Below are 23,631 nucleotides of genomic sequence, written 5' to 3' on the forward strand. Positions count from 1 at the left end.
GAGTCTCCCGTAACAAGTAGAACCACCAGAGCTTTAAACATTTCCTCTCAAGCGAGCAATATACTAGGATTGGACGGTATGATAATATGCTTACTAACCAAGAAAAATGAATCCAAATTGCCTGCGATTGCAGGAAGGTCTGCTCTATTCACAACTCTGAATCGCAGCGACAGTAGTAATGGACAGTACGTGTAACCAATTTTTGCCACTCCATTGCCTCAGGCCGCTCGATAACCACGATTTTAGAGTAGTTTTCCGACCTCCTATCTAATTGACTATATAATCAAGTTCAAATCAATTTATTTCCACTCCCTCAAGTCTTTTCCCACCCGCCAAGCTGAGCCCCCTAATTGTTGCTGGAAAATATTTCTAGCCAGTATCTAAATGCTGCTCCTGGTAATATGGGGGTCATGTGTTGACAACCATGCGGATATATGTGCGTCAATTAGCCGTGTGGAGGATTTCACATACAGTTGAGGTACTCGCCACCCCGCGTGCGGGGACTTTACGAATCAAAATTTGAGCCCTTCCTCAAGTGGGACTCGAACGTTTGCGACGTTCTAAAAGTTCTTGATTTGGTTTCAGGAGTACTCAACTTGACGATAACTATCCGTTATTGAAAGTTGGACCTTGTCAGTTTATATTACATGCCAAGTCACTCTTCTCAATCGAAGTAGGAGGCATGCTGTATCTCCAGAGTTTATGCTTTTCAATGAGAGACGCGGTTAGGCTTAGTCATACGATTGATTTCAACGCACAATCTTGGCAAGAGTGATCATGCTTGCTCTTCCCACTTCTACGACGGCTAACTTGCATCAGCCCAACTACTTCTCTAGAAGACCACTCATCAATTATCAAACGCAAGACCGTGGATCCGTCTGAACGGCCCTGCCTACGCATAAAACCCCGAGTGGACGCAACAGCTGAAGCGCCTTCATCCTTGTGCCTCCCTCAACATATGTCATCGCTTGCACGGATCCTTACCGATAATTATTTCGACTCGGTTCGAGCCGAGTTCGTTAAAGAGAACAATGTTATAACGATCGATAAAACCAATGGACTTATTCTTGGAGTTAGCAAGGCTTTAGACGCCTCTGACCCTCCGCCGGCTGATGTAGAAGTGATAGATTTGCGTGGCCTGACCGTCATGCCAGGATTCGTGGACACACATGTGCACTGTGGGTCGTTGCGGGCAGCGCCATCCAGATAATTTAATGATTTGTTATGCAGTCTTCTTACACCCATATGCTGAGGCATCCTGGAGCGACCAAGTAACCCGCGAAAGTGTTACCGAGCGTACAATACGGGCAGTCAATCACGCGAAAGCTACTCTTATGGCCGGTTTCACGACAGTTAGAGACCTAGGAACCGAGGGTGCAGGCGATGCCGATATTGGGCTGCGGAAGTGTATCTCATCTCCAGTTTCGATCATTCCTGGTCCTCGTTACTTCTGTGCCTCCGAGCTATCGTAACCACCGGAAGTTATGGTGAGTTTATACCGAATACTAATCATTATTGGAGTTCGTACTCACTATCATGCCCATAGGCCCTAAAACTCAGCTCCATCCCAATGCACAAAGCGTCGATGGAGTGTCAGGCGCTCAGGTCGCGGACGGACCAGCTGAATGCTCTCGTGTGGTTAGGCAGCACATTGGGGCCGGAGCTGATTGGGTCAAGGTGCGTAAGCAATGAAATTAAAGTGGCCGGGAACTTAAACCCTAAGTCATGCGTTTAGGTTTACGGCGGTACGTCTGTTATGCACGCATTTATTCACTTTTCTAATTTGAATGACTCGTTTAGATTATTCTCATCGTTTCCGGGCGGCTCAAACGGCACCCATAGCCGGAATCGGCCCCATCTCTTATGGAAGAAAGACGAGTGGGATGCATTGGTTACAACGCGCATACCGCAGGCGTCAAGGTTGCGGTCCATGCAAACACTGCAGAAGCAGCCTTGGCTGCTATCAATGCTGGTGCTAATTCCCTCGAACATGGTTATGGATATAACGAAGAAGTATTTGCCAAGCTTCGTGGTGGACGGGTTGTCTGGAACCCAACTTTGTCGGTGTTCAATCTCGAACCCGATACCCGAAGTGGGCTTCGCTTCAAGCAGCATTCCAGCTTGCACTGAAAGAGAACGCGAAGGTCTCCATAACCCCATGTCAGGCATTCCTATTGCAGTTGGCGGAGATACGGGCCATTCGCTCATGGGACCAATGCTGGGGAACTAAAACTTATGCACTCACTAGGTATGCCAGCAGTTCGGTCCTTCAGTCGCACTCTTGTTGGTTGGCGATGCGTACGCAGTATGGACTGGGACACACAATGGGGAGAACAGCGACTTTCGACTCAGATGAAAGAGGCGGCGCCTATGGGTGATAACGAGGTGCCGTTTGGATACCTCGCTCGTGGGTTTGCAGCGATATAATTGCCACTTCTGGCGACTTGGTGGGGACAACGAACAAGGGTTTGATGACGCTGTTAGCTCAGAGAATATTGTATTTGTGATGAAAGCTGGCAAGGTCTACAAGACTGGTGGCAAGCCAGTTGTTTAAGCGCACCTGAATGATGATAAAAACAGATTGAATATCATGAAATATATAGCCGCCAATCATTTGAACAGATCTGATAATGTAAGGATAGCATACGTCTGGGAACTGGCAAAATGAAGGAGAGATAGCGTTAATTCCATAGCTAGTTGGGTCTGTATTCAACACCGAGTTATTCCTCCACCTCGATTTTCGTTTCTCTGGCCGAGCGAACCAGCTCCGCTTCAACTATCGTGTCACTTAGCTCAAGATTGCCAAAATTTGGTACAGTATCGGGGTCGATTTGAATATCGAGTAGGCTTTTAAGGATCAGAGCTGCCCCAACCTTTGAGGTAACAGCATCACCCTCATGCACTTGGCTCCCCGCACACCTGGTAACATGCAAACGTCATTGAGATCCGAAAGGCGTATCGCCGGATGACTCACAGGATGGGCATCCGTCTTCACATTGACAAGATTCCACTTTCTCAAACGCTTCCCAGAGCAACGCTGATACTTTATTGTTTATTAGTTAACGGGTGCGTGATTTACAGAATACGAACATACTATGATCAAAAGCTTTCGCACAGACCCCGCTCTCATCACCTGCAGCATCGTACCAGATTAGACTGGATGGAAGATGAGCTAACTGAATTCCAGAAATGAGAGATATATAACCGGGCAGGGCGTTTTCTGAGGAATCCCGTTGGCATATTCCTTCGAAGGGACTTTGCATTCTGTCTTCAAATCGCTAGAAAGATGTGTTCGATTAAGGACTGCATGTGAGGCAGCATGTATAGCCTCAGCAGGGCTAATTCCTTTATCTTTGAGGAGCTGAAGAATGAACTTGGGGACGTCCATCCACATTCCTGATTGTACGTATTACTATGGCTCGGCGTTGAGTATGAAAGGAACTTACCAGTGGTTGTGCGTTCGTAGGGAGGGGTTTGAATATCCACAATGTCAAGTATTTCTTGGCCTCTGTATTAACATAAGATACGGCTTGAACGATAATAATTCATAGATTTACCTTAACTTGAGAAAGCCAAAAACCTTTGTAAAGATTTGGATTGATCCATAGAATGCTCTTATAGTGGATTTTTAACAGCACGGATGCGGTGGGTTTGGATAGCGTTGATGTCACTGTATGCGCCCAATTAGTCAGTTCTGAATCGATTGAGCTTTACTTACGTGAAATCGCTATACGATTGATGTTTGTCAGTTGAATTGGTTGAGAATTTACTTTGAAGACACAACTTACCGAGGGCGCGTGGTCCAGTTCACGTCGGAACGAAAAATTCGAGCTTGTTTCTCATCATGGCTAACTTGGGTAACCTGTGAATGCGTCAGACAAATTGCAAAAGATGTTTTGTCTGTGCATACAATATATGTTTGGCCCTGATGCATGAACTACAAAAGTGATTTGAGAGTAATGTATTGATCCGAGTCGGAATACGTACCACTCCGCCTTCATATAACTGGGTAGTTCAGTACTTCAGCATTCAAGCTTCTGGATGAGATAAACACACCTCAAATATCGCTCTTGAAACTTCAATCTCTTCCAAAATCTTCACCTGTCCCTCCGAATGTAAAGTGGTATCAATGACCACATACTTTTCTTCCTCAATACCTCTGATGGAGATATATTTGGAGGGGAATGGGAGAAATTTAGGATTGGTGTGATACCTATAAAATCATCAGAACTCTATCAATCCCTAATATGAGACACGTACCAGCCGTCCCCATCTCGCTTCAAACTAGAATTACATAGATCGGCCAATGAAGGCCCGAAATATGATTGGTCGTGAAGAGAGTGAACAGGCATTTCATGGCAGCACACTGCAAATGACTCTCAAGCATCACTTTGTTGTCCAAGTCTATTAGTAACTCTCCAACATTCTAAAAAAAGCTTCGTTAGTGATCGCCAGGGACTGAATGAACCATATCTACGTTGAAAATAATTCATCTGGGTGATTCACATAGTGTTGATCAATAGCGCGAGAGTCAGCAACAAGCACAGTCAGCGCGTCACGGGCACGTCGACCGGCACGCCCCATTTGTTGACGCTAATGGGGATAAGTAAGGAAAAGCTAAGTGGTAATCGAGATAGCCTACCAGACTGGCTAATCCGAACGGGAATCCAAGGACAATAACTGCATCAAGCGTACCAATGTCAACACCCAGTTCCAGTGCATTTGTTGCAACTAATCCCAGTAAATTTCCAGAAAAGGCTTCGTGCTCAATTTTCGTCGATCCTGGTGGTTTTAGAAGAGATGCACATGTACACTGTGGAGCTTACGCTTTGCGAGTATCCGCCTCGATGCTCTAACCTTAGCCAAGATATCTGAACACCTTCAGAGGCTAGTTCTTTTCGTACCATCTTCATGAGGCTCTCACAAGTACGACGGACCTTTAGAGATATGTCAAAGTTGGATTTATAGCAGATGCACGGCATACCTTGCAGAATACAATTGTTCGCACGCCCTGTTTCATCAAGGCCCGAAATAGCCAGCAGCTTCCTCTAATGAATTCACTTTGCCTGCAGATGGGTTCAATGGATCTATGTGCGGAGGGTTCCACAACACAAAGTGTTTTTGCCCTGCTGGGGCCCCATCGTCTGTAATTACTTCCACGTCCTATTCGATAGTTAGCGAATAACGAACTGGGCCACACCATTACTTAACGAACTTCAATTCCGAAAATATCAGCCATATGCTATCTGGAGTCAGGACGATGGTCATCGAACATGTTTGTACACACCTGACGAGGGTTAGTAATCGTTGCGCTGCAGCTAATGTACCGTATGTTCTGATCTTCAGACAAAGACGTTGCCGTCCCTTACACCCAAAGTCATGCAGTAACCAACTTACTTCCATTGGCTGCGCAGACTCTTCTTAAGCGACGCATAATCATAGCGGCGTGGCTTCCGAAAGCTCCTGTATAATAGTGAAGCTCATCCACAACTACAAGATGCAGATTTTTGAGAAATCTACTCGAAGGTAAGCTGTGAGCGCATCTTACACCGATCTGCACTCACCTCCTCCAGTGTTCCTCATTAGGAATAATGGAAGCATGAAGCATGTCCTGGCCTGATATTAATCCAAAAATTATGGTGTTTATGGTGTATGACTCACGAAGTTGGTAAATATAATAGATGCCGTCTGCCTTACAGTGTTTCTTAGCGCTTGTGGGGTATCCCCATCATAGGTTGCAACCTAGGCATAAAAACTGGAGCGGCTGAGAACCATATTCAGCGCATATACCCACTTTAATATCCTCCAAACCTGGGCACCGGAGTAAAAGTTGCTCAATCGCCCCTTTTTGATCTTGTGCAAGTGCCTGTCAGAGAAGTTAGTAAACCAGGGAGTATTTTCTAAGCTCAACGCACTTTGGTCGGATAAATGAACATAGCTGTCGCGGTCTTATCCTTCTCAAGTGCGCAGAGAATAGGAACCTTGGAAATGAGTACAAGTTCGTCACAAGTGTGATAAGCAGTTTCTGGTTGTGCCATGTACCTGATAAATAACACTCTTTCCTGAAGCAGTGCTTGTGGATACAATGACGTTCTTTTGTCCCATATTGAATTAATAGCGGCCGCTTGATGCGAATAGAAACCAGTCACGCCCCGAGCCATCTTCAAGGCATTGGCTACATTATTCGATATTGGCCGCGCAAGTTCGCCTGAAGGGTACAATTTAATTCTCTAAAAAAACGAGAATAATAGGTAGACATACCCCAACGAGCCTCGCGTTTGTCAAAGACTCGCTCGTAGACAATCTGCTCACGGTATGGGCGAGCTTCATGGAAGTCTTTAAAGGATTTTATTACGCTTTCTATAGAGGGCCGCTCCGAAGAACTTGGAATAGTGAGGGCCTCTGAAGAGCCTGAAATCGTACTCTCTAGTATCGAGGCAGGGTTAATCGGAATGTGATCATGGGCCGCACTAGTAACCAGTGCTACCGGATCCTCGGATGTTACTGCACACGCCGCAATCAACCTAGTATTAAACTGAGTGCTACACGCGAAAGCGACCGTTTGTACACGCACTCATTCACTGCTGCACAAAACCGATCGTTCCGTTTCTCGATCAGGTTCTTTACACCAGCGGGAGTCAGAGCAACAGGAAGAATAAGCCCACTGCCTTGAGAACCACTAGAGCCCAAGTATTCAGTTTATTGCATCTATTTTGTCAACTAAGCTCACCGTTGTGAGCCTTTCACTTTCCGCGACTCTGCAAAATCCAGAACAAGGACATGTTCCTCTTCGCTGCTATCTCCTGAAAAGTTTTGTGGCGCGTATATATCGGGTGTCCCATCTTTCCTGCAGTATCGGCGTTGACTTTGAGCTCATTGGCATTGTAATAAGCAAAGCAGATTATGTCGGGAAGTAATGCTCTGGCACACCAAGCAATTGCTAGCGTTACTTAATGTGCGCCACAATATGATGTTACACCTACTTGATTTGCGCCACACGCTCCAGTTCCAAAGGCCTAAGTGCGTTAGATATTCGAGAAGGTTAGAGGTTTGTGTTAGGGACCCACCTTTTTAGAATGTTTTCAACTGATTGGCGGACAAGAGAGAAAGTGATTGCCAGTGCTTTCTGGAGGAACAAAATGCAATAACCGTGTTCAAAGCCTACCCCCGATGATCTCAACAATAGCTAGCAATTCTATATCCGCCAAATTACCTTGTACACTTTAAATAGCTGTTAACCATCACATAAGTATCTGTTACAAACTCAGCAACCATGGGATGAACATACATCTTGAAAAAACGTGGGCCAGTTCGACTCTTCAGACTTCTTCGCAACAACCTTTCCTTTGGACTGTGCTTTTGGTGCAGGATTGGACGTGCGCTGGTTAGGAGGCTTAGAAGGACCCGAATCAGTGGTCGCTCCCGAATTTCTCTTTCGTTTTGGAGGCATAGTTAGTAAAAAAGCAAGCTTAAGCAATGGTAATTGAGGTTACCTCAGAGCGCCATGGCGCCTCGATCACTTGTTGTTACTCAGACCCTGAATACCAATCTATATGATGATCACGTGTATCTGGGGAGATAGTCCCGCTCCTGGTCGTAACTATTCTGGAATCAGAGACTTCCGACCACGTCAGCATCGTGCACGGGATAGCACAATGCCTCTCAATCTCGGCCATAAAGCAGGCAGGTTCTGCAGGTCCTTGATTCCATGTGTACGTTTCTCGGTCTATGGGTTCTCTATATAGCATTTAGGAGACTGACTCATGAACTAGACAACATTTATCCTCTTCATCTTTTTGCTTACTTTCCTATTCGTCCTATACCATCCTTCTCTTGGGCCTGCCCATAAACAGCGAATTACGTGAGAACCGTTATCTTTCTTGCTCTAGTACACAATTAAGCATATTCTCCACAGTTGGCAAGCCTGGGATACCATCATTCCTCCTCAGAATGTGCACATACCGACGTCTGGGAATACCGCTCCAAGCAAAGGAAATACTACTACGAGTGAACCCAATGGGCCCGACGTCTCAACTGCCTGGTGGACTAAACCATTGGCTCCTATCGACGATGTGCACGCCAGCCAGCAGCTGATCGTTATACACCACTCCTGCCTCACATGACTGGACGTGAGTAGCTGTATCACTTGTTCTAGCTGGTTGACTGACTGGATCAATAGTAACGATGATAGCGGTCAAATCTTGTCTCATTGATCCTGTGTTTACCACATATTGCGATCCGAGCACTACGAAGGAGCTGGATGCTAAGTACGGGAAATGGGTACGAGTTAGTCGGGATATCAACAAACAGGTGAGATTATAGGGATATTATTATGCTCGACTTAGCTAAGTACAATTGTAGGCCGGAGTTTGGTGGAATGCAAGTATTAAATTACCGCCCTTCTCTTCCAAGCTAACCCTTGAATAGTTCATCTACTACAGACGATCGCGTCGGGTCGACGTCCCCTTGATTACCGATATACGTATAGTCGATGAAGGGGACGAAGGTTCAATTCCAGACGACGGGAAGACATGGAAACAAGCGGAAGGAGTCCTGACTGATGGTATATACCCACGAGTCAAGAATCGGAGATTATGGTATTCGCTTCAGAAGCCATACGCGAATGCCACTCAAAACGAGGAACTGGACGATGTCGTCACGGAACTTGATATTCTATATGGGGAGGATGAGCCGTTCTGGGGATTCAAACGAGTTGAAGGTGTTATATTCCCTGGAAAGCCAGGCAAATCGGTTCCAGTCTCACTAGTCGCGAGGAAGGGCTACACGAGTGAGTCTGATAAGCACATTATACTATACGAAATTAAACATATTTTTATAGCTCCACCTCGTCCCCGTCCTCCCCACTTCCACGCAAACGGCACATACAAAATCATGCAAGTTGCCGACCTGCACTACTCCGTAACTCATGGCGAATGCCGGGACACGGATCTAAAACCCTGTGATGGTTTCAACTCCTCTCAGGCCATCCTTGCAGAGGCGCTCGACATCGAACGACCAGACTTGGTAGTTTTCAGTGGAGACCAACTGAACGGCCAGCGCACAAGCTGGGATTCGAGGAGCGTATTGGCCAAGTTTGCATCGGAAGTGATAAAGCGCAAGATTCCTTGGACTGTTGTATTTGGAAATCATGATACTACCACAGGTGAGCACTTTCTTTGGCGTCCCAACCTCAATTATTCAAACGCTCTATGATAGACATGGATCGCAAGCACATGATGGAACACCTTCAACGCCTACCTTACAGCCTCGCAGAACCAGGCCCATCAGACATACACGGCGTCGGCAATTACGTTGTACAAGTCAAAAGCTATGATGAGTATGTGAGGCGTATGCGTTAGTGGCAAGAGCTGACTATATGCATATTAGTTCTGCAACTCCTTTACTCACCCTTTACTTCCTGGACTCCGGGGCCTATGTCTCGAATGGTCTGGCCTGGTGGAAGGAACTCGAGTATGATTATTTACGCGATTCTCAAATCAAGTGGTTCCTTGGCGAGTCGCAAAAAATCCACCTAATTGAACGACCTTTTAAGCCGGATGGAAGAAGAGACTTGGGTAAAATTTTGAGAAGAGATGGAAAGAAAGGTTGGACCTGGTAAATCGCCAAGCTGCGACAGGGGGAAACACTTCAAGCGGCAAGAAACTAGCGAAACCCAATGCAATGATGTTTTTCCACATACCACTGTGAGTGCTGAAAATCTACTTTGTTAATACCATCTAACATACATTGTTGCTTAGGAAAATGAGCACAGATCCTGCGGACATCAACTCGGAAACTTCGAAAAATCTTGACATTGGAAGTGCAGAGGAATATGGTGGATCCCCAAAGGACGCAGGGTTTTTCAAGAATGCGATTTTGGCGGCCCCTGAAAGTCCTAGCACCACTGAGACAAAAGGCACCGGGACAGAAGTCAAAGTCATTGCTAACGGACACGTCCATACAGCTGATAACTGCCGAAGAGTCAAGGGGGTATGGACGTGCTTTAATGGCGGGAGCAGTTACGCTGGTTATGGAAAAGGTGCGCTGTCTTATGGCTTCTTGCTCGTGTCAACTGAGCCTTTTGGAATTAGTTGGCTTCGACCGACGGTTTAGGATATTCCAGATCAGCCAGTACGGTGAAAAAATCGAAACCTACAAGAGGACAGATAAGGGAAAATCATAGACAATATGGTCCTTGTGGGAGAGGGAGCACCTCCAGCATACGAAGGAACGCTATAGAAGTGTCGGAGCTATATATTTGCTTCATGCTATGCTATATATTTGGTGTAACAATAACGTTTCAATGAAAGAAATATACAATTATCGAAACGCGCAAACAATTGTACCAAGCAGTACAGATATTTTATTTATGCGCTACTCGTGGACACAGTTGGGAGCCTCCCCGCAACATCCGTATCAGACAACATATCTTTTACAGCCGTCGCAACTGCGCCCTCTCTCGCCAGCTTCTGCTCCATGACCTTCCTGACAATCTTCCCGCGCAGCGTTTGGTTCCCCTTAGCATTTCGGAAGCCGGTCGGTCTGAACAACCGCGAGCGGTATTCTTCACGCATAAGTTTGACTTGATCGATTTGGAATCTCGAGTTGAGGAGCTTATCCCTCTCTTCTCGTTGCGCAACGCTCATATCTTCACGAGCATGTGGGAAGTAAAATGGCTCCTCGAGCCCAACAACCGCGCGTTTGTACCTATCCTCCGAGTTCCATCGACCTTACTATACGTCGAATTGTTCCGTCCGATATCGGGTATCCGATTATCAGTTCTGATGTAGGTCGTCCGAACACCGTACATGGATAACAAGTATCCACGAATATCGAGCTTGGTAAGACTCTGGGGAACACGGAATGTTGCTTCGTATGGATTATATGGCTGTCCCGGCGGTGTGTGGTTGCGCACGAGACGGAATATGATGTTTGGCAAGTAGATGCGGTGTCCTACAACCCGAGCCTCCTCGACGGTGGCACCCTCGCCATCAGGCACGGCTACTTGTCTAGCTCCGCGCACTCTCCGCCGTCTCGCATTGGTTCGCTCCAGCCACTCTTCCTCAGACATCTCCCTCGGACCATCGGGACGTTCGATTGTGAGCTCTCCGCGGGATTTAAGGCGATCATATGCGGTCTTTTCGACGTCTGTGAGTGAAGAATCTTCTCCGGCCTTGGATAACAATTGAGGGAAACGCTGACGTCTGATTCGTACGTCTCGAGGAGTCGATGACTCTATTGCAGCTTTTGCAGCATCTACAGGCGCTCGAGCTGAGGAATAGAACCGGCGAGCGAAATTAAATAAGGACATGGAGGGATGCAGAGTTTATCCCAGATGTCACGTGGTGTGATCCTGGTAATTGGAAACTCAGCTCTGCCACAACTACCACACGGGGATTCGTTCAAGAGGTTATGGATCAAGTAAGTAAAAATACAGGTATTTCTTGGCCTTGTTGGAATGATAGATCACCAGGAAGGCTTCAGGTTGCTTCTCAATTCGTCAAAATCTTCATCTTCTGGAGGAAATGTAAAACAGTCCAAGGCCTACAACCGTGGGTCCCTGTTGGCGTCTAGCTCTTCGAGTACAAAGTGAGCAGGCTCGTCTAATACCCCTCCAATTAGCTCAACTTTGATAAAGACCTGCAGAATCGGTACAAGCTGACTTCAAGCCTCGCAAGATCAAGAAGGCTGTTGATTCTAAATATCGAGACCGAGCCGCGGAGCGTCGAGGAGGAGCGAATGAATATGCAGAAGTGAGATTTCAAGCTACTGGACCCAGAAATTATTCTTACTCTTGTACCTATAGGTCGAGGGCCTCCTCGAAAAGTTCGAGAAGCGTATGGAGGGCGAGAAAAAAGAGATAGTAAGTGCTTGTTGTGTAACCATTATTTAGCCTAACGCTGGCCATGTTCAAACAGGTTGAGGAACAAAGAAAATATTTGGGTGGAGATGCGACACATACTGTTCTTGTCAAAGGTGTGTGCGATGTATGTGAGCATTTACTGTATACTCAATATGGTCAGTCAGGCCTCGATTTTGCACTCCTCGAACAACAACGTGCCCGAGAAGAGTCACGAGAAGATTTAGACGACGACCTTGAATCCGCGTTCCAAGGGAAACCTGTTGGACCGTCTTCAACGGAAGAGCCTTCCGCCGCCACGCAAACCCAAGGCAAAAAGCGGACCAGGGCGGAACTTCTGGCCGAATTACGTCAATCCCGCGAGGCCACTACAGACCAAGGTGTAAAAACATCAACGAAGGAGGAAGAAATCGAGGCTCTCGAACGGGCAAAGCAAGCGGGCAAATTCAAACCTATGGGATCGAGTTCATTCGCGCCGGTTGAGAAGAAGAAGAAAAAGAAAAAGAAGGCCGCTCCGGAGCAGGGACAATCTCAAGCGAAAGAAACAAAAGCCAGCCCTCCAGATGCCAATGAGAGCGTCATGCCTACTTCGGACACCTCAAGTCAGAAACCGACAACCGCCGCACCTGATAAGGCTGTAGACCTTGCCCAAGACGTGCAACCAAAGCCACAATCAAGTCCCGCCGCCCATACCCCTGCGCCTACATTGGCCCCACCCGCTCCGGCGGAAGACATTGAGGATGCTGATCCCTTCGGCGACGTAGGCGATTATGAACCCGACTACGGCGACGATAGTGATACCGAAGCCAAACCCAAAGATACCCCACAGCCGTCAGCTACCTCTGGCCGGCGCAATTGGTTCAATGACCCTGAGCCTGATCCCGAACCAGCCAGACCTCCCACCCCACCACCCAAGGGTCCAGAAGTAAGCGAACCCGAGCCAGGACCTTCCAGGCCTGGCCGACTGGAAGGCTTAATGTCCTCCGCCATGCCATCGATCTCAGATTTCCTTGCTGCAGATAAAGAAGAGGAGGCCAGAGAGAAAAAGAAAGCTAGAAAGGAGAAAAATAAGAAAAAGGCGGCATAGCCTTCTTACGACCTTGGCGTTTCGTGTATCCTAACTTATTTTCTACCAAAGATCACAATTACATATTCGTTTGTTTTGATGTAACATTGCTACCTCAACACTCAGCCCGGAGTCGTATCATAGCATACATCTACTGACTCCTACGTGTATACTAGCAAACTCTTATCAAAAGTGGGAACGCTGGCCTTTGCGCGTCATGGGACCACGTCATGCCAGCCTCGCCGTACATCCCTCGGATCAAATGATCAACTTAAGGTCGTGTCGTGAACGAACTTGTCTATGTGCTCAACTTCATGATGACCGGCGAAACCAAGCCTTATGTCCTGTTCCATTCCAAAGTAAGTTGCCGATACAACAGACGGCCAGTATAGGATTCTGGTGACCATAGGCATAGGGGTGTGGGTCGGCGTTCTCCCTTGTCATTCTCCGCCTACTCGGTATACCTCATGAGCTAGTTATATGCGACTTTACCGAAATTATCGACAAGAAAGGCCCCAACTATTCACGGCTCGTCGAAGCTAACCCTCTTGCCCAGTTTCCTACCTTAGTTACACCTGAGGGTATTATTATGACTGAGATGGTGGCAATCGCACTATGTAAGTGTTCAGCTCTGCACTTCAAGTAATGGTCGCGATTCAGTCTAAATGAAAGATAGATCTTATTGACCAGCATGGAAAGGAGACCCCCTGGGACATCATGTTCTCAGGCCATCCCAACTTGCCGCGTTCTACCGCTGGTTTATATTTGTTCCGGCAAACGTCTACCCGACTATTACCGTGATAGAATTTCCCAGTCGCTTTGTACGTGTTCCAGCGGACTCTTCGGTCGACTCGAAAACAGTCGAACGTTGGATCACAGAGGGCACTTTCATCAAGCAAGGGGAAATATGGAAGTTGATGGAACAGGAGATGACCAAGGACTTACATGACGGCCTGTTTCTCTTGGGGACAGAGAAACCGACGCTGTTGGATATCTTAGTCGCGCTGGTTGCCCAGTGGCCTCCAAACCCAAGGTAAGGCCTAAGCTGTGAGTGAATATATGGCACATAGTAGAAGGTTTCTTTTTTATGATTAGGTATACCTGGCTGGAAGAGAATTGCCCAAAGCTCGTTAAAAATACCAAGGAAACACTCAAAAATAAAGTCATCGGAGATACTTTCCGGGATAGCGACTTGAACGCGTTCCTATGATCGGAGATTCAAGAGGTAGTCCCCTTTTGGGATCTTTCAGTTTGTGTTCCCGACACATCTACGTACAAATTTACAAGTACCATACCTGTAATAATCTAAAGTGACTGCCAATCATTCTAATCGGGAACAGCCCATTCAGCTAATTGTTTCGATCATATGCGCATACAGACATAAATGTGTGAAGATTTGAGCTATTGGACCACCTCTTAAAAGGTTTAGTCCCAAATGAACTGCACCAGTTCTGTCCGTAGAACACTGAGAGCCATGTGCTCTCCCCGTCTTGCTCTCGGGCCAAGCCAAAGATTACTTCAAGGATAGTACTAGTAGTACTGATAAAAAGGCCAACGTACTTGGAGTCCTGGTTTCGTGTCTGATTGGTCTTCTTCGATGGAAGCTAATGACAATCTCAAGCCCTAGATCTTATTTCACGCACCGGTAATACCTTCTACCTTGGGATTTTAATCTACTAACGTTTTGTGGCAGGGGTGGGGTCAACTTTCCCCTTATCTCTACTTCGCGTATTCAATGTACCTCACGAATTAGTTGTGTGTGATTACGAGGAAACAACCGCCAAGCAAGGACCGAACTACACAGGCTCCTCGAAGCAATCCTTTAGCACAGTTTCCTACTCTGATTACTCCCGAGGGATATGTCATGACGGAAATGGTCGGCATTGCGCTATGTAAGTCGACGCGCCATTGACACCAAGCTAGACAATAGTTCTTCATAATATTTTTTCGCATAGACCTTCACGATCGATTTGCCAAGGGAACTACCTGGGATATCCACGTCCTCGCTCCAACCCAACAGGCTGCATTTTACCGCTGGTTCATTTTTATCCCAGCTAACGTTTACCCACTACTTACCATTATCGATTTTCCTTCTCGGTTTATTCGTGTTCCCCTGATTCTTTGGACACTAAGACGGTTGAAGGCTGGGTTAAAGCGGGCACATCTACTAAGAGGGAGGAGCTATGGAAAATAATGGAGCGAGAAATGACCGAGGGCCTGAAAGAAGGCACATTTGTGCTGGGTACACAACGTCCTACTCTTTTGGATGTGCTATTAGCCCTGGTAGCTCACTATACTCCACATCCAAGGTATGCCTCAATTAGTTCCATAAAGCAACGTTCAAAGATTGGAGCCTATAACACTCTAACAGGTACTCCTGGTTCGAGGAACATTGCCCTAAATTGCATAAAAACGTGAAAGAAACACTGAAAACGAGTGTTATCAAAGATGTTTTTCGTGAAAACGAACTCGACGATTTTCTGCAGTAGTAGATCTAGCCTTGAATCACGAATCTAACTTCAGATATTCAGTAAGTAGCGGTGTATTGGTTTCAAAGGTTTCATGAAGAACTCAAGGCTGTTTCTCTCGCCCGCAATACCCTGTACCAATACAACGTAAACGCGGTGCATAAGACTAAAATAATGAGTGAGACATAAAAAGACTCGACTGCTTCCGATTGAACCCCGGCTTGCGCTATCATGGTAGATACTTCGCAGTACTTGTTTATCTCTGTGTCGGCGCTACAATACTTTGAGCTCGGGTAGCAGCGATTGAACACACTGGGGTCTCGGACTCTGACCCGGTAGGTGTATGCGGGTCAGACTTTGATAATACACCGAATGTAGTCTCTGAATGAAGGGAGAGTAACTATTAAATTTGTGCATCTGGGTCCGGCTTCAAAACCTTGGACCATGGGGGGTTTGGTGTGCTGAAAGTTACAGCACGCCACCTATCGTCTCTATATTCTCCAATGACCCACCGTCGTATAGTGCAAAATATTAGATAAGGTGGCGGGAATCTTTTACTATTTTGACGATCCTCAAGTGAAGAAATATATAGCCGAGAGATGCCTCGCCTTTGGGAAGTCGCAGTGAGTTGCTGTCCAATAGATCTTAACACACTTATAAATCAATATATAAGCATCAAAATTAAGCTGAAACGCAGATTGCTCAGTGGCTTGGTCCGTAGTGGCAATTATTGTGGATGAATGAGAGCAACTGAGAAAGTGGTAGGGTGTTGTAGGTTTGTAGGTAAACGGAAAGACCATGCCACATACCAGGAAAAGCAACTTCTACGATAGATATCTGCAAGCCGAATCGTAGCACCACCATAAGGAAGGTGATACGGATGTGCTACGGTACACGCCTGTAGATGAGCTGCTTTTCCTGGCGAATTTGAAGGTCTAGATAACTCGATTTCGTAACAAGAATCAACTGAAAAACTTATGGTCGAATTTTCCTCTCGATTCTGAACAAACACGACTGGTCGCGGTTGTTTACGGCAATACGGTTGAGGTATATCATCAACGCGATATACGAGGTTGGATAGATTTTACGCGGAAAGTTTTCATACCTGAACACTCCATATAGTCCCGCGAACGTTAATCAATAACAAGGCCGGTTACGCGTCGTCGTGAAAATTCTGCAATGACAGATAAATGGATAATTGTTGTAGTGTTTTATGTCGTTACATGGACACTCTGTTGGCGTCGGTTTCGTAAGAAGAAACCATAGCTCTCATCCTTGTTGCGCGAATGGGTTTTCGATTTCCTGATATATCAGCAAGATTAGTGTGTGATGCATGGAGGATCGGCTAGCTTTTCACACCTCGGATCCGTCCACTGGGCTAAGGATTGTGATAGTGGGACCACGCAAGACGGCGAGGCCGAGCGCACGTGTATGTGGTGTAGGTTCTGAACCAGAATTCAATATGGAGCCAAGTGGGGCGTTGGAACTTAACGTACCCTGCCTCTCCTCCTGTACGTCGTCTAACACGAGGTTGAGTAGCTGATCATAGCCCTTGAGCACGCCGGTGACTATAAGATGCATTAGGTTAAGTACGGAACACGGTAGGACCAAACCGATAGGGAACTTACCTTGACGGCCTCCGGTGAATTTCACACGAATGCGTTCGTCTTGATATTTGCTCAAGTCGAGGATAGCTTCGCGGCGAGGTTTGTCTGCTGATCCTGGGGGGGCACCACCACGAGATGCTGAGCCACCGCGAGGTGCACCTCTTCCACGGAATGTTCCGCGCGCCTGTATGGTGTAAGTACAAAATACATCATGGAAATAATAGCCCTACTCGGTCAGCCATGGTTTGGTCGAGGGTCGAGGAAGATCACGTGCAATGGGTGACTTGGTCGAAATGGAAATTCCAGGCTTGAGGCCCCGGCCCCATCAGCGTTACCGGCGGGCAAGGCTCGAACCTGACGTCAGAGTACCTGATAAGTAAAGAGAGTGTGCGATAACCAGGGCCAGACGCCAATTCGAATTTCCAGTATGGAGTACGATACATTTTAGTTGCGTTCACCGGAACAGCCGGTATAGGAAGGCATGGATCTGCAGTTGCCCCGGGACTTGAAATAGGAAGGTGTGATCCAGGCACCCTGGGCATGGCGAAGTTGGGAGTCTGGGCCTGAAACTGCCACGCGTAGAGGCTCTCTGTTGGGACTAGCAGACTCTTGCAGTGAGCGACCACAAGGCCGGCGATGTATCGTACTCCTTCGCCTACGTCCGATGATGGGGTCCCTCCTGCCGACGATCTACCTCGGCCGGCCATTGCTTCGACCGTCCGCAAGACTACTAGATTCCAAACTGGGCTCAAGGTATGCTCATTCGGATTGTTGCAATTATTTGTGCTCACGTGAGACCATACTTTGGACACAGGTTCATTGGGCAAGATTCAAGAGCCAACTCGGGACCGGAAGTGCACTGTCTGAAAGTGCAATTGAGGCTAGTGCGGGCGAGTCAACCGAAGGCTCTTCCAACTATCGCCGCTACATCGAGAAGGTTGGTGGCCGAAATACCCCGGCTGTAGGGCCCGCCGACGACGGTCCGGTCGATGAGATTGTGGTTGACAACCAGGTAGGTGGCAAATGTTTTGTTAAATTTTCATCCTCATCCCCCATAGTTTCTGGTACCAGGAGAAAAGTCAGTTACCCAACCCTCTGAAGTAGGGGATAAACAGTACACTCCCGACGGCCACAATTCTCATCAACACACTACGGAGCCACGCCTCAACTCACACGGTATCCCCGCAAGCGACAGTTATTTCGAAGGTACGGCAAACAGTATATGGGATAAACACCCAGCTCTCGTTGCGCTGAGGTATCGTATACTACCATTCCTCTGGCGCTTTTTCAAGTGAGTCTTGGCAGCACTCATGACGTACCCTTCGTGACACATATTACCCCCGCCCCAGTCTATCGTTCCACGATCCTGAGGCCGAATCCCATTACCTCAAGGAGAGGTATTATACTAAGAAACGGCTTGCTTTCTTCGCATCACTCTTCTTCATCCTCAACTGGATTCTGGCTCTCGCACTGATCCCGCGCCCCTTGCAAACAATCGACCATGTATTCTATTATGGAGTCGCTCCAGCAATAACTGTGCCGGGCCCATTGTTCATCATATTTGATGTCTATCGGCGTGCACCCTGGTTTTATCAACTATGGCTCACCGCGCAGACATATATATGGGCGTTCTACAATATTCTTTTTATTTATTTGTAAGTATTTTACTCGCACACAATACTCACCTGATGGTTCCTCACCTTTAGGTGTGGATTCTATGGCCAGCCATCTTACTGGTCATGTGGCAATCGAGACTTCTTGGGGCTATTTTAGTATGTGTTCCCAGCGCTTGCGCCCTCGTCATAGCTAAGTCATTATTTACTAGCTTTACAACCGGGCTTCCTGTCATGGCACTCTTTGGGATGCACCAACATCGTCTCCCTGCAGCTTTGGCGGCCTCCATCATCGCCATCCTAATGGGTGTACTTGTTATCCCCTGGCGTACATCATGGTCTCGCAACCTCATCAACTTTATCATATACCAAGTGTTCTGCTCTACTTGCACTTCATGTATGAGACGGCGGAACGAAGGCTGCATAAGCTACGCGATCAGCTCAAGACCCAGTACAAGGCTACACAGAAGGCTCAAGTCAGCGAACGAAAAGCAGCGGATTCTAAGCGGCGGCTAACAAGCTACATCTTTCATGAGGTATGAGTTGCCGGATCCGTCACTTATGCCCGGTAGCTGACCAAGCCATTACAGGTTCGGGTACCGTTGAACACCGCGTGTGAGTGATCATGAGAGATATGCGTTATCGTGGTACTCAATTCCGCGATAATTTTAGTGTTGGCAACGCAGAATATGGCAGCAGCAATGACCCTGAGTAAGGAACATGATGTGGAATTCAACGCACTCGAAGGTTCATTGAGTATGATGAGCAAGGTTTTGAACGATGTGCTCGACTTCAACCGAATGGACAGGCATGTGGCTCTGATATCTCAACCTCATCCAATCCAGGCTTACCAAGGGTTTTTTTTTTTTGACAAACAGCGGGAAGTTTGAGTCGGTATCTAAACCTTACGCTTTCCATACTGTTATGCGTTCAATGCTTGTTCCTTTGCGGTTAGCCGCAGATGCACGAGGGCTGGAACTCATCAGCGAATTCGACCCCGCCATCGATGAGACAATCCGCAAGGCTAATCAGGGAGACGAGATCAAGCGTGGATTGGTGAACGGTGGCATGGTTAATCAAGATGACTATGAAGAAGATGCCGTCGTCCTCGGTGATGAGGTATGTGTCTAAGCAGCTTGTACTGGCTATATGCGCATGAATTATAACTTTATTACCGATAGATGCGCCTGCGCCAAATTATTACCAACCTCGCTAGCAACGCAGCCAAGTTTACCGAAGCTGGTGGAAAGATTTTCATCAGGACCAAACTTCTCATTGCCACACCCTCCCGGCCTAACCCCTTCGCTTCGCAGAGTCAATCAGGTGCATCTGGGGTCTCCAGTGGCTCCGGAGGTGACTCTCCTTCTTCATCCCGAGGGAACTCACATGTGCGCGACGAGGAAAAAGGTCTACGCAGCCATCACAGTCATAGCCACATTGGAGAAAAGGAATCTAGGGATAGTCATTCGTATCCTCGTCCTATCGAACAGATTGTGGTGCGAATCGAGGTGGAGGACACGGGTGTCGGTATACGCAAGAAAGATCTGGTGGATAACCGATTGTTCAGCGCATTCAACCAGACAGAAGTTGGTCGGCTGCAGGGAGGCAAGGGTACAGGTTTGGGATTGGCATGTGAGTAGGGTATATGCGTTGTTAATACCACGGTGCTGATTATTGGGTAGTGGTTCGGCACATCGTGAGGCTTTCTGGGGGTCGTCTTGGTGTCAAGAGTGAGGTAAAAGCTCCGTATGATCTCGTTCGATGACCCTATTCTGATTCAGTTTACAGCGAGACGTTGGATCCATGTTTTGGGTGGAACTATCACTTGGCGTCGGGCGGAGAGTGAATAACGCATCGCGCGAAATAAATCCAAGGACGACGCCTGACTAACATAGCTCGCTCACGGATCATTGAGCGATCTGGTTTCGTCCTAGATGCGTCCTCGGGCGTGGGCCCTGAACCTCACGACATCACACCAAGCACCATTGCGAGCAATCCATCTGATATTGGTTTCGTCCCCACATTACCAATCGAAAGCAATGCTGCGCTTAAAACGATTATTGTGAGCAGTCACAGCAGCCTTACTAGCACATTGCAAACACTGATACTTTCGCAACAGGAGCATGGCGGTATGGTTGAATTAGCATCAAGAAGACCTCGTGCTCCTGCAGGCACAGGCGAAGTTCCTATTGTTGTCACCCGTAACATGGATTCTGCCGATGCTTCTGCTCTGGCCAACGCAGCGCTAGGTCAAGCCGGAATTCTCGCTTCCGGTGCTACGAAGGATGCAACCACTGGTGTAACTTCAACCACAGACGCCAGTGCACCCAACACCAATGTTGATTCCACATCAGATCTAGCGACTACCCATGCTACCCCCATCGCCACTACGCCTAAAACGGTGCATCAACGTCCGAGCTATATGCCTCTTCCGGAGCGTCAGCAGTTCAACTTCCCTCCGCCAGAGTTATCCGCAAACGATGATAGTAAGCGGCCGGGACCCGCTCCAACGCTGATAAAAAAGGATCTACCTCTGGCTCGGCTCTATCTGGTTCAACTACAGTCGAAAAAACCAATACTCTCAATGTGCTGATTGTTGATGACGATCCGCTGACTCGGAGGCTAATGTCGAGGATGCTGACCAGACTTGGATGTACTTGTGAAACGGCCGAGAATGGGTTGATTGCATTGGGTATGTTTATCGACTGAAATACATAAGGGATAAGCTAATGCGGGTGACAGAAATGCTGTTGGGACCTATGACTGGAACTCCATCGACAGGGGATCCGCCACCATCGACGAACTCTGAATTATCTGGCATTAATGCTCAGGGGATGGGTAAATATGCTGTAGTTTTCTTGGATAATCAGTGCGTGCTCCCTTGATAGTCATGTGCAATGCTTTGCTGATCATCCATCAATGTCCACTTGCAGGATGCCGCTCTGCAGGTTAGTTGCATTGGTGCCATATAACAAGAAACTATACTGACCAGAGTGATTTACCTTTTAGTGGGTTGGAGGTAATGCGCCAACTACGATCCATTGGACGCCAAGACTTTGTCGTTGGAGTCACTGGGAACGCCCTCAAGGAGGATCAAGAAGAATACTACGAAGCAGGGGTTGATAAGCATTGAATAGGATATCATTGGGGTGCATCAGAATATTCAAATGCTTTATAGCGTTGACAAAACCAGTCCTTGAGCGTAGCTTGAAGCAAATGCTCGTAATGGCCGACGAACGCCGGCGCACTCAGCCGCAACAAGGCACTGCTATGTCGTCATAAGCCGACTTATATATACCACAATTTCTTTGTCTCTAGGGGTTATTTTATGATAAGCATGTGTTAAAGTCGGTCGTTGCTATTCTCATTCGTTCGTCGCATCACGTATTATTTATGCATCCATCCACACACACGATTTCAAACAAACCCTATTTCGTATTTCTCTTCAGCAAATCTGTCTATTGGTGCTTTCTTCTCTTACGTCAAATCTTTTCATCACAACACTATTTTTCTGGTGCTATCGCCTGCATTTATGCTCACAAATGGTCCTTCCAAATGTTTTTTCTCGTGCTGGTATATACGTTCCAAATGCCGAATAACATTTTTCGATGACGACATCTCGTTCAGCGCGCATACACAGGCTATTTTATCCCAAAGAAATTCCAACAAACAAATGAATGTAAAGCTGTTGCTCGATTAGCCACAAGCTTCTATGATAGCATAGCGAAGGTCGTTGACCCCAAAGCCATTGCCCTTTGTAGAGGTGAGAAGGATGTCCAAGCCGAACCCCGCGATCTTGCGAGTTTCACGCTCAACTTTACTCCTGACTTGTGGAATCTCCTGGGGTTTGACTTCATCGATCTTAGTTAACACTAGCTGGTAACTGACGTCCAGCAGCCTGCTTGAACCGCCTATCAATGTCCTGCAGCATCATCTCATCAAACTCTGAGAATCCGTGCTTAGCGTTGATCAAGAGAAATATTCGTCGTAAACTAACAAAACATCCTGTCGTATGAGTTCCACCTTCCGAAAGCTAGTTTTAAATACCCACCTCTTTCTCGTTTCTAGATAATGCTCGAATACTTTACCCCACTCTGGTCTGCGCGCTGCCCGTACCCAGGAGCATCAACAAGAGTGAGCTCGTGAAACATTGGGTCCTACTTGAAAGAAATTCAGAGCTTGTGTACGACCCTATTTAATATTTGCGAACATGAGAAACGCCCAGCAATCAAAGTAAAAAGGTAACCCCCGCTTACTGGTTTGAGCTGTTATCACCAGGTTGGTTCGACCATTATGCTGTTTAAAAGAGATGATTTCCCAACATTCGCTCTTCCTAGAGACTCAACCTTACTTACTTTCTCGTCGGTAAATGATCAACCGTACCTATAAATATGACCTAAACTCCGGTAATAGTTGATATAATGCACAGACGCCCCAATTGAGAAGCTTCACCTCGGCTTTGCTTTTCTTGGAAGGGAATCTGGCGTAGGGCTAGATACAAGAAATTTGCATGCTCCGGGCGTATCGAATATTTGAGAAGAAAGCTTGCGGCAAATACGAGAAAACGCGCATGATAGTTGTGCTTTGGTTTGGGTCGAGTCGGGTTTTAGTCACGTGGTCGCTGGATTCTCCTCTAATTTATGTATTCTGTTACGAACCCAGGTCCGTAACACCGTAACGCCTGCACGTGACCGCCACCTCGTCGCCACTCGTCGCCCCGTTCCCTTGCTCTCCTCGCCCTCCGGCCCCTCTCTCCGGCCCGTCGCTTTCATGCGATTTCGCACGTCGCTTTCATGCGATTCTTTCGCACCCCACCTCGTCCCTCAGATACCCGAGGATCCCACGCGGTCGTTGCGCTCATTCGCACGACATTGGCCCCAATTCGGCCAAACTCCGACTTGGACCATCGGTTCTTACGATCGGTCGCGCGGAGCCTCTCGGCTCCCCACTCCTTATCTTCGCGTACCTCTTTCATTTCGTCTTGTATTTCACTTCTCTCTTTCTCCCCTGTTCGCCC

At 47.3% G+C, this 23,631-nt stretch overlaps 10 protein-coding genes across 10 annotated transcripts; 7 read left to right on the plus strand and 3 right to left on the minus strand.

Annotated features, from left to right (window-relative positions):
• Positions 1-958: 958 nt before the first annotated feature.
• RhiXN_05015 (amidohydrolase family protein) lies at positions 959-2,230 on the plus strand (the record flags this gene model as incomplete). Its single annotated transcript, XM_043324831.1, has 6 exons — positions 959-1,178; positions 1,231-1,407; positions 1,464-1,487; positions 1,547-1,677; positions 1,843-2,092; positions 2,145-2,230. 6 exons carry the CDS (start codon positions 959-961, stop codon positions 2,228-2,230), a joined length of 888 nt encoding a protein of 295 aa, XP_043177250.1.
• A 77-nt stretch (positions 2,231-2,307) lies between these two features.
• Positions 2,308-2,554, plus strand: RhiXN_05016 (amidohydrolase family protein; the record flags this gene model as incomplete). The annotated part of the gene is made up of 2 exons (XM_043324832.1): positions 2,308-2,407; positions 2,466-2,554. The coding sequence occupies 2 exons, from the start codon at positions 2,308-2,310 to the stop codon at positions 2,552-2,554; spliced, it is 189 nt and encodes a 62-aa protein (XP_043177251.1).
• Positions 2,555-3,172: 618 nt separating this feature from the next.
• Positions 3,173-7,450, minus strand: RhiXN_05017 (DEAD/DEAH box helicase; the record flags this gene model as incomplete). Its single annotated transcript, XM_043324833.1, has 30 exons — positions 3,173-3,396; positions 3,447-3,508; positions 3,558-3,580; positions 3,634-3,670; positions 3,719-3,727; positions 3,789-3,862; positions 3,911-3,937; positions 3,988-4,005; positions 4,057-4,213; positions 4,261-4,284; positions 4,478-4,593; positions 4,643-4,782; positions 4,827-4,871; positions 4,925-4,937; positions 4,985-5,011; positions 5,062-5,163; positions 5,216-5,242; positions 5,288-5,340; positions 5,398-5,516; positions 5,565-5,611; positions 5,662-5,742; positions 5,795-5,866; positions 5,916-6,208; positions 6,262-6,524; positions 6,575-6,679; positions 6,731-6,847; positions 6,984-7,016; positions 7,068-7,126; positions 7,214-7,231; positions 7,289-7,450. 30 exons carry the CDS (start codon positions 7,448-7,450, stop codon positions 3,173-3,175), a joined length of 2,547 nt encoding a protein of 848 aa, XP_043177252.1.
• Positions 7,451-8,119: 669 nt separating this feature from the next.
• On the plus strand, positions 8,120-10,183 carry RhiXN_05018 (uncharacterized protein; the record flags this gene model as incomplete). Its single annotated transcript, XM_043324834.1, has 10 exons — positions 8,120-8,129; positions 8,180-8,310; positions 8,362-8,367; positions 8,428-8,788; positions 8,840-9,163; positions 9,217-9,337; positions 9,388-9,575; positions 9,629-9,704; positions 9,759-10,039; positions 10,092-10,183. 10 exons carry the CDS (start codon positions 8,120-8,122, stop codon positions 10,181-10,183), a joined length of 1,590 nt encoding a protein of 529 aa, XP_043177253.1.
• Positions 10,184-10,367: 184 nt separating this feature from the next.
• Positions 10,368-11,311, minus strand: RhiXN_05019 (ribosomal protein L23; the record flags this gene model as incomplete). Its single annotated transcript, XM_043324835.1, has 2 exons — positions 10,368-10,707; positions 10,740-11,311. The coding sequence occupies 2 exons, from the start codon at positions 11,309-11,311 to the stop codon at positions 10,368-10,370; spliced, it is 912 nt and encodes a 303-aa protein (XP_043177254.1).
• A 147-nt stretch (positions 11,312-11,458) lies between these two features.
• RhiXN_05020 (uncharacterized protein) lies at positions 11,459-12,947 on the plus strand (the record flags this gene model as incomplete). Its single annotated transcript, XM_043324836.1, has 5 exons — positions 11,459-11,589; positions 11,639-11,753; positions 11,807-11,863; positions 11,919-11,976; positions 12,028-12,947. The coding sequence occupies 5 exons, from the start codon at positions 11,459-11,461 to the stop codon at positions 12,945-12,947; spliced, it is 1,281 nt and encodes a 426-aa protein (XP_043177255.1).
• A 296-nt stretch (positions 12,948-13,243) lies between these two features.
• RhiXN_05021 (glutathione S-transferase) lies at positions 13,244-14,136 on the plus strand (the record flags this gene model as incomplete). The annotated part of the gene is made up of 4 exons (XM_043324837.1): positions 13,244-13,285; positions 13,342-13,543; positions 13,617-13,959; positions 14,022-14,136. The coding sequence occupies 4 exons, from the start codon at positions 13,244-13,246 to the stop codon at positions 14,134-14,136; spliced, it is 702 nt and encodes a 233-aa protein (XP_043177256.1).
• A 654-nt stretch (positions 14,137-14,790) lies between these two features.
• Positions 14,791-15,415, plus strand: RhiXN_05022 (glutathione S-transferase; the record flags this gene model as incomplete). Its single annotated transcript, XM_043324838.1, has 4 exons — positions 14,791-14,818; positions 14,882-14,985; positions 15,060-15,235; positions 15,298-15,415. The coding sequence occupies 4 exons, from the start codon at positions 14,791-14,793 to the stop codon at positions 15,413-15,415; spliced, it is 426 nt and encodes a 141-aa protein (XP_043177257.1).
• A 1,248-nt stretch (positions 15,416-16,663) lies between these two features.
• RhiXN_05023 (U6 snRNA-associated-like-Sm protein LSm7) lies at positions 16,664-17,543 on the minus strand (the record flags this gene model as incomplete). Its single annotated transcript, XM_043324839.1, has 5 exons — positions 16,664-16,696; positions 16,754-16,839; positions 16,891-16,962; positions 17,023-17,185; positions 17,337-17,543. 5 exons carry the CDS (start codon positions 17,541-17,543, stop codon positions 16,664-16,666), a joined length of 561 nt encoding a protein of 186 aa, XP_043177258.1.
• A 94-nt stretch (positions 17,544-17,637) lies between these two features.
• On the plus strand, positions 17,638-21,747 carry RhiXN_05024 (protein-histidine kinase; the record flags this gene model as incomplete). The annotated part of the gene is made up of 19 exons (XM_043324840.1): positions 17,638-17,754; positions 17,816-18,013; positions 18,060-18,292; positions 18,351-18,656; positions 18,708-18,773; positions 18,827-18,986; positions 19,043-19,150; positions 19,205-19,229; positions 19,287-19,361; positions 19,570-19,733; positions 19,796-20,246; positions 20,297-20,344; positions 20,403-20,456; positions 20,510-20,676; positions 20,734-21,100; positions 21,178-21,306; positions 21,357-21,483; positions 21,548-21,562; positions 21,624-21,747. 19 exons carry the CDS (start codon positions 17,638-17,640, stop codon positions 21,745-21,747), a joined length of 2,934 nt encoding a protein of 977 aa, XP_043177259.1.
• Positions 21,748-23,631: the final 1,884 nt, after the last annotated feature.

The sequence above is a fragment of the Rhizoctonia solani genome, chromosome 2 (assembly GCF_016906535.1).
Source record: "Rhizoctonia solani chromosome 2, complete sequence".
Lineage (NCBI taxonomy): Eukaryota > Fungi > Basidiomycota > Agaricomycetes > Cantharellales > Ceratobasidiaceae > Rhizoctonia > Rhizoctonia solani.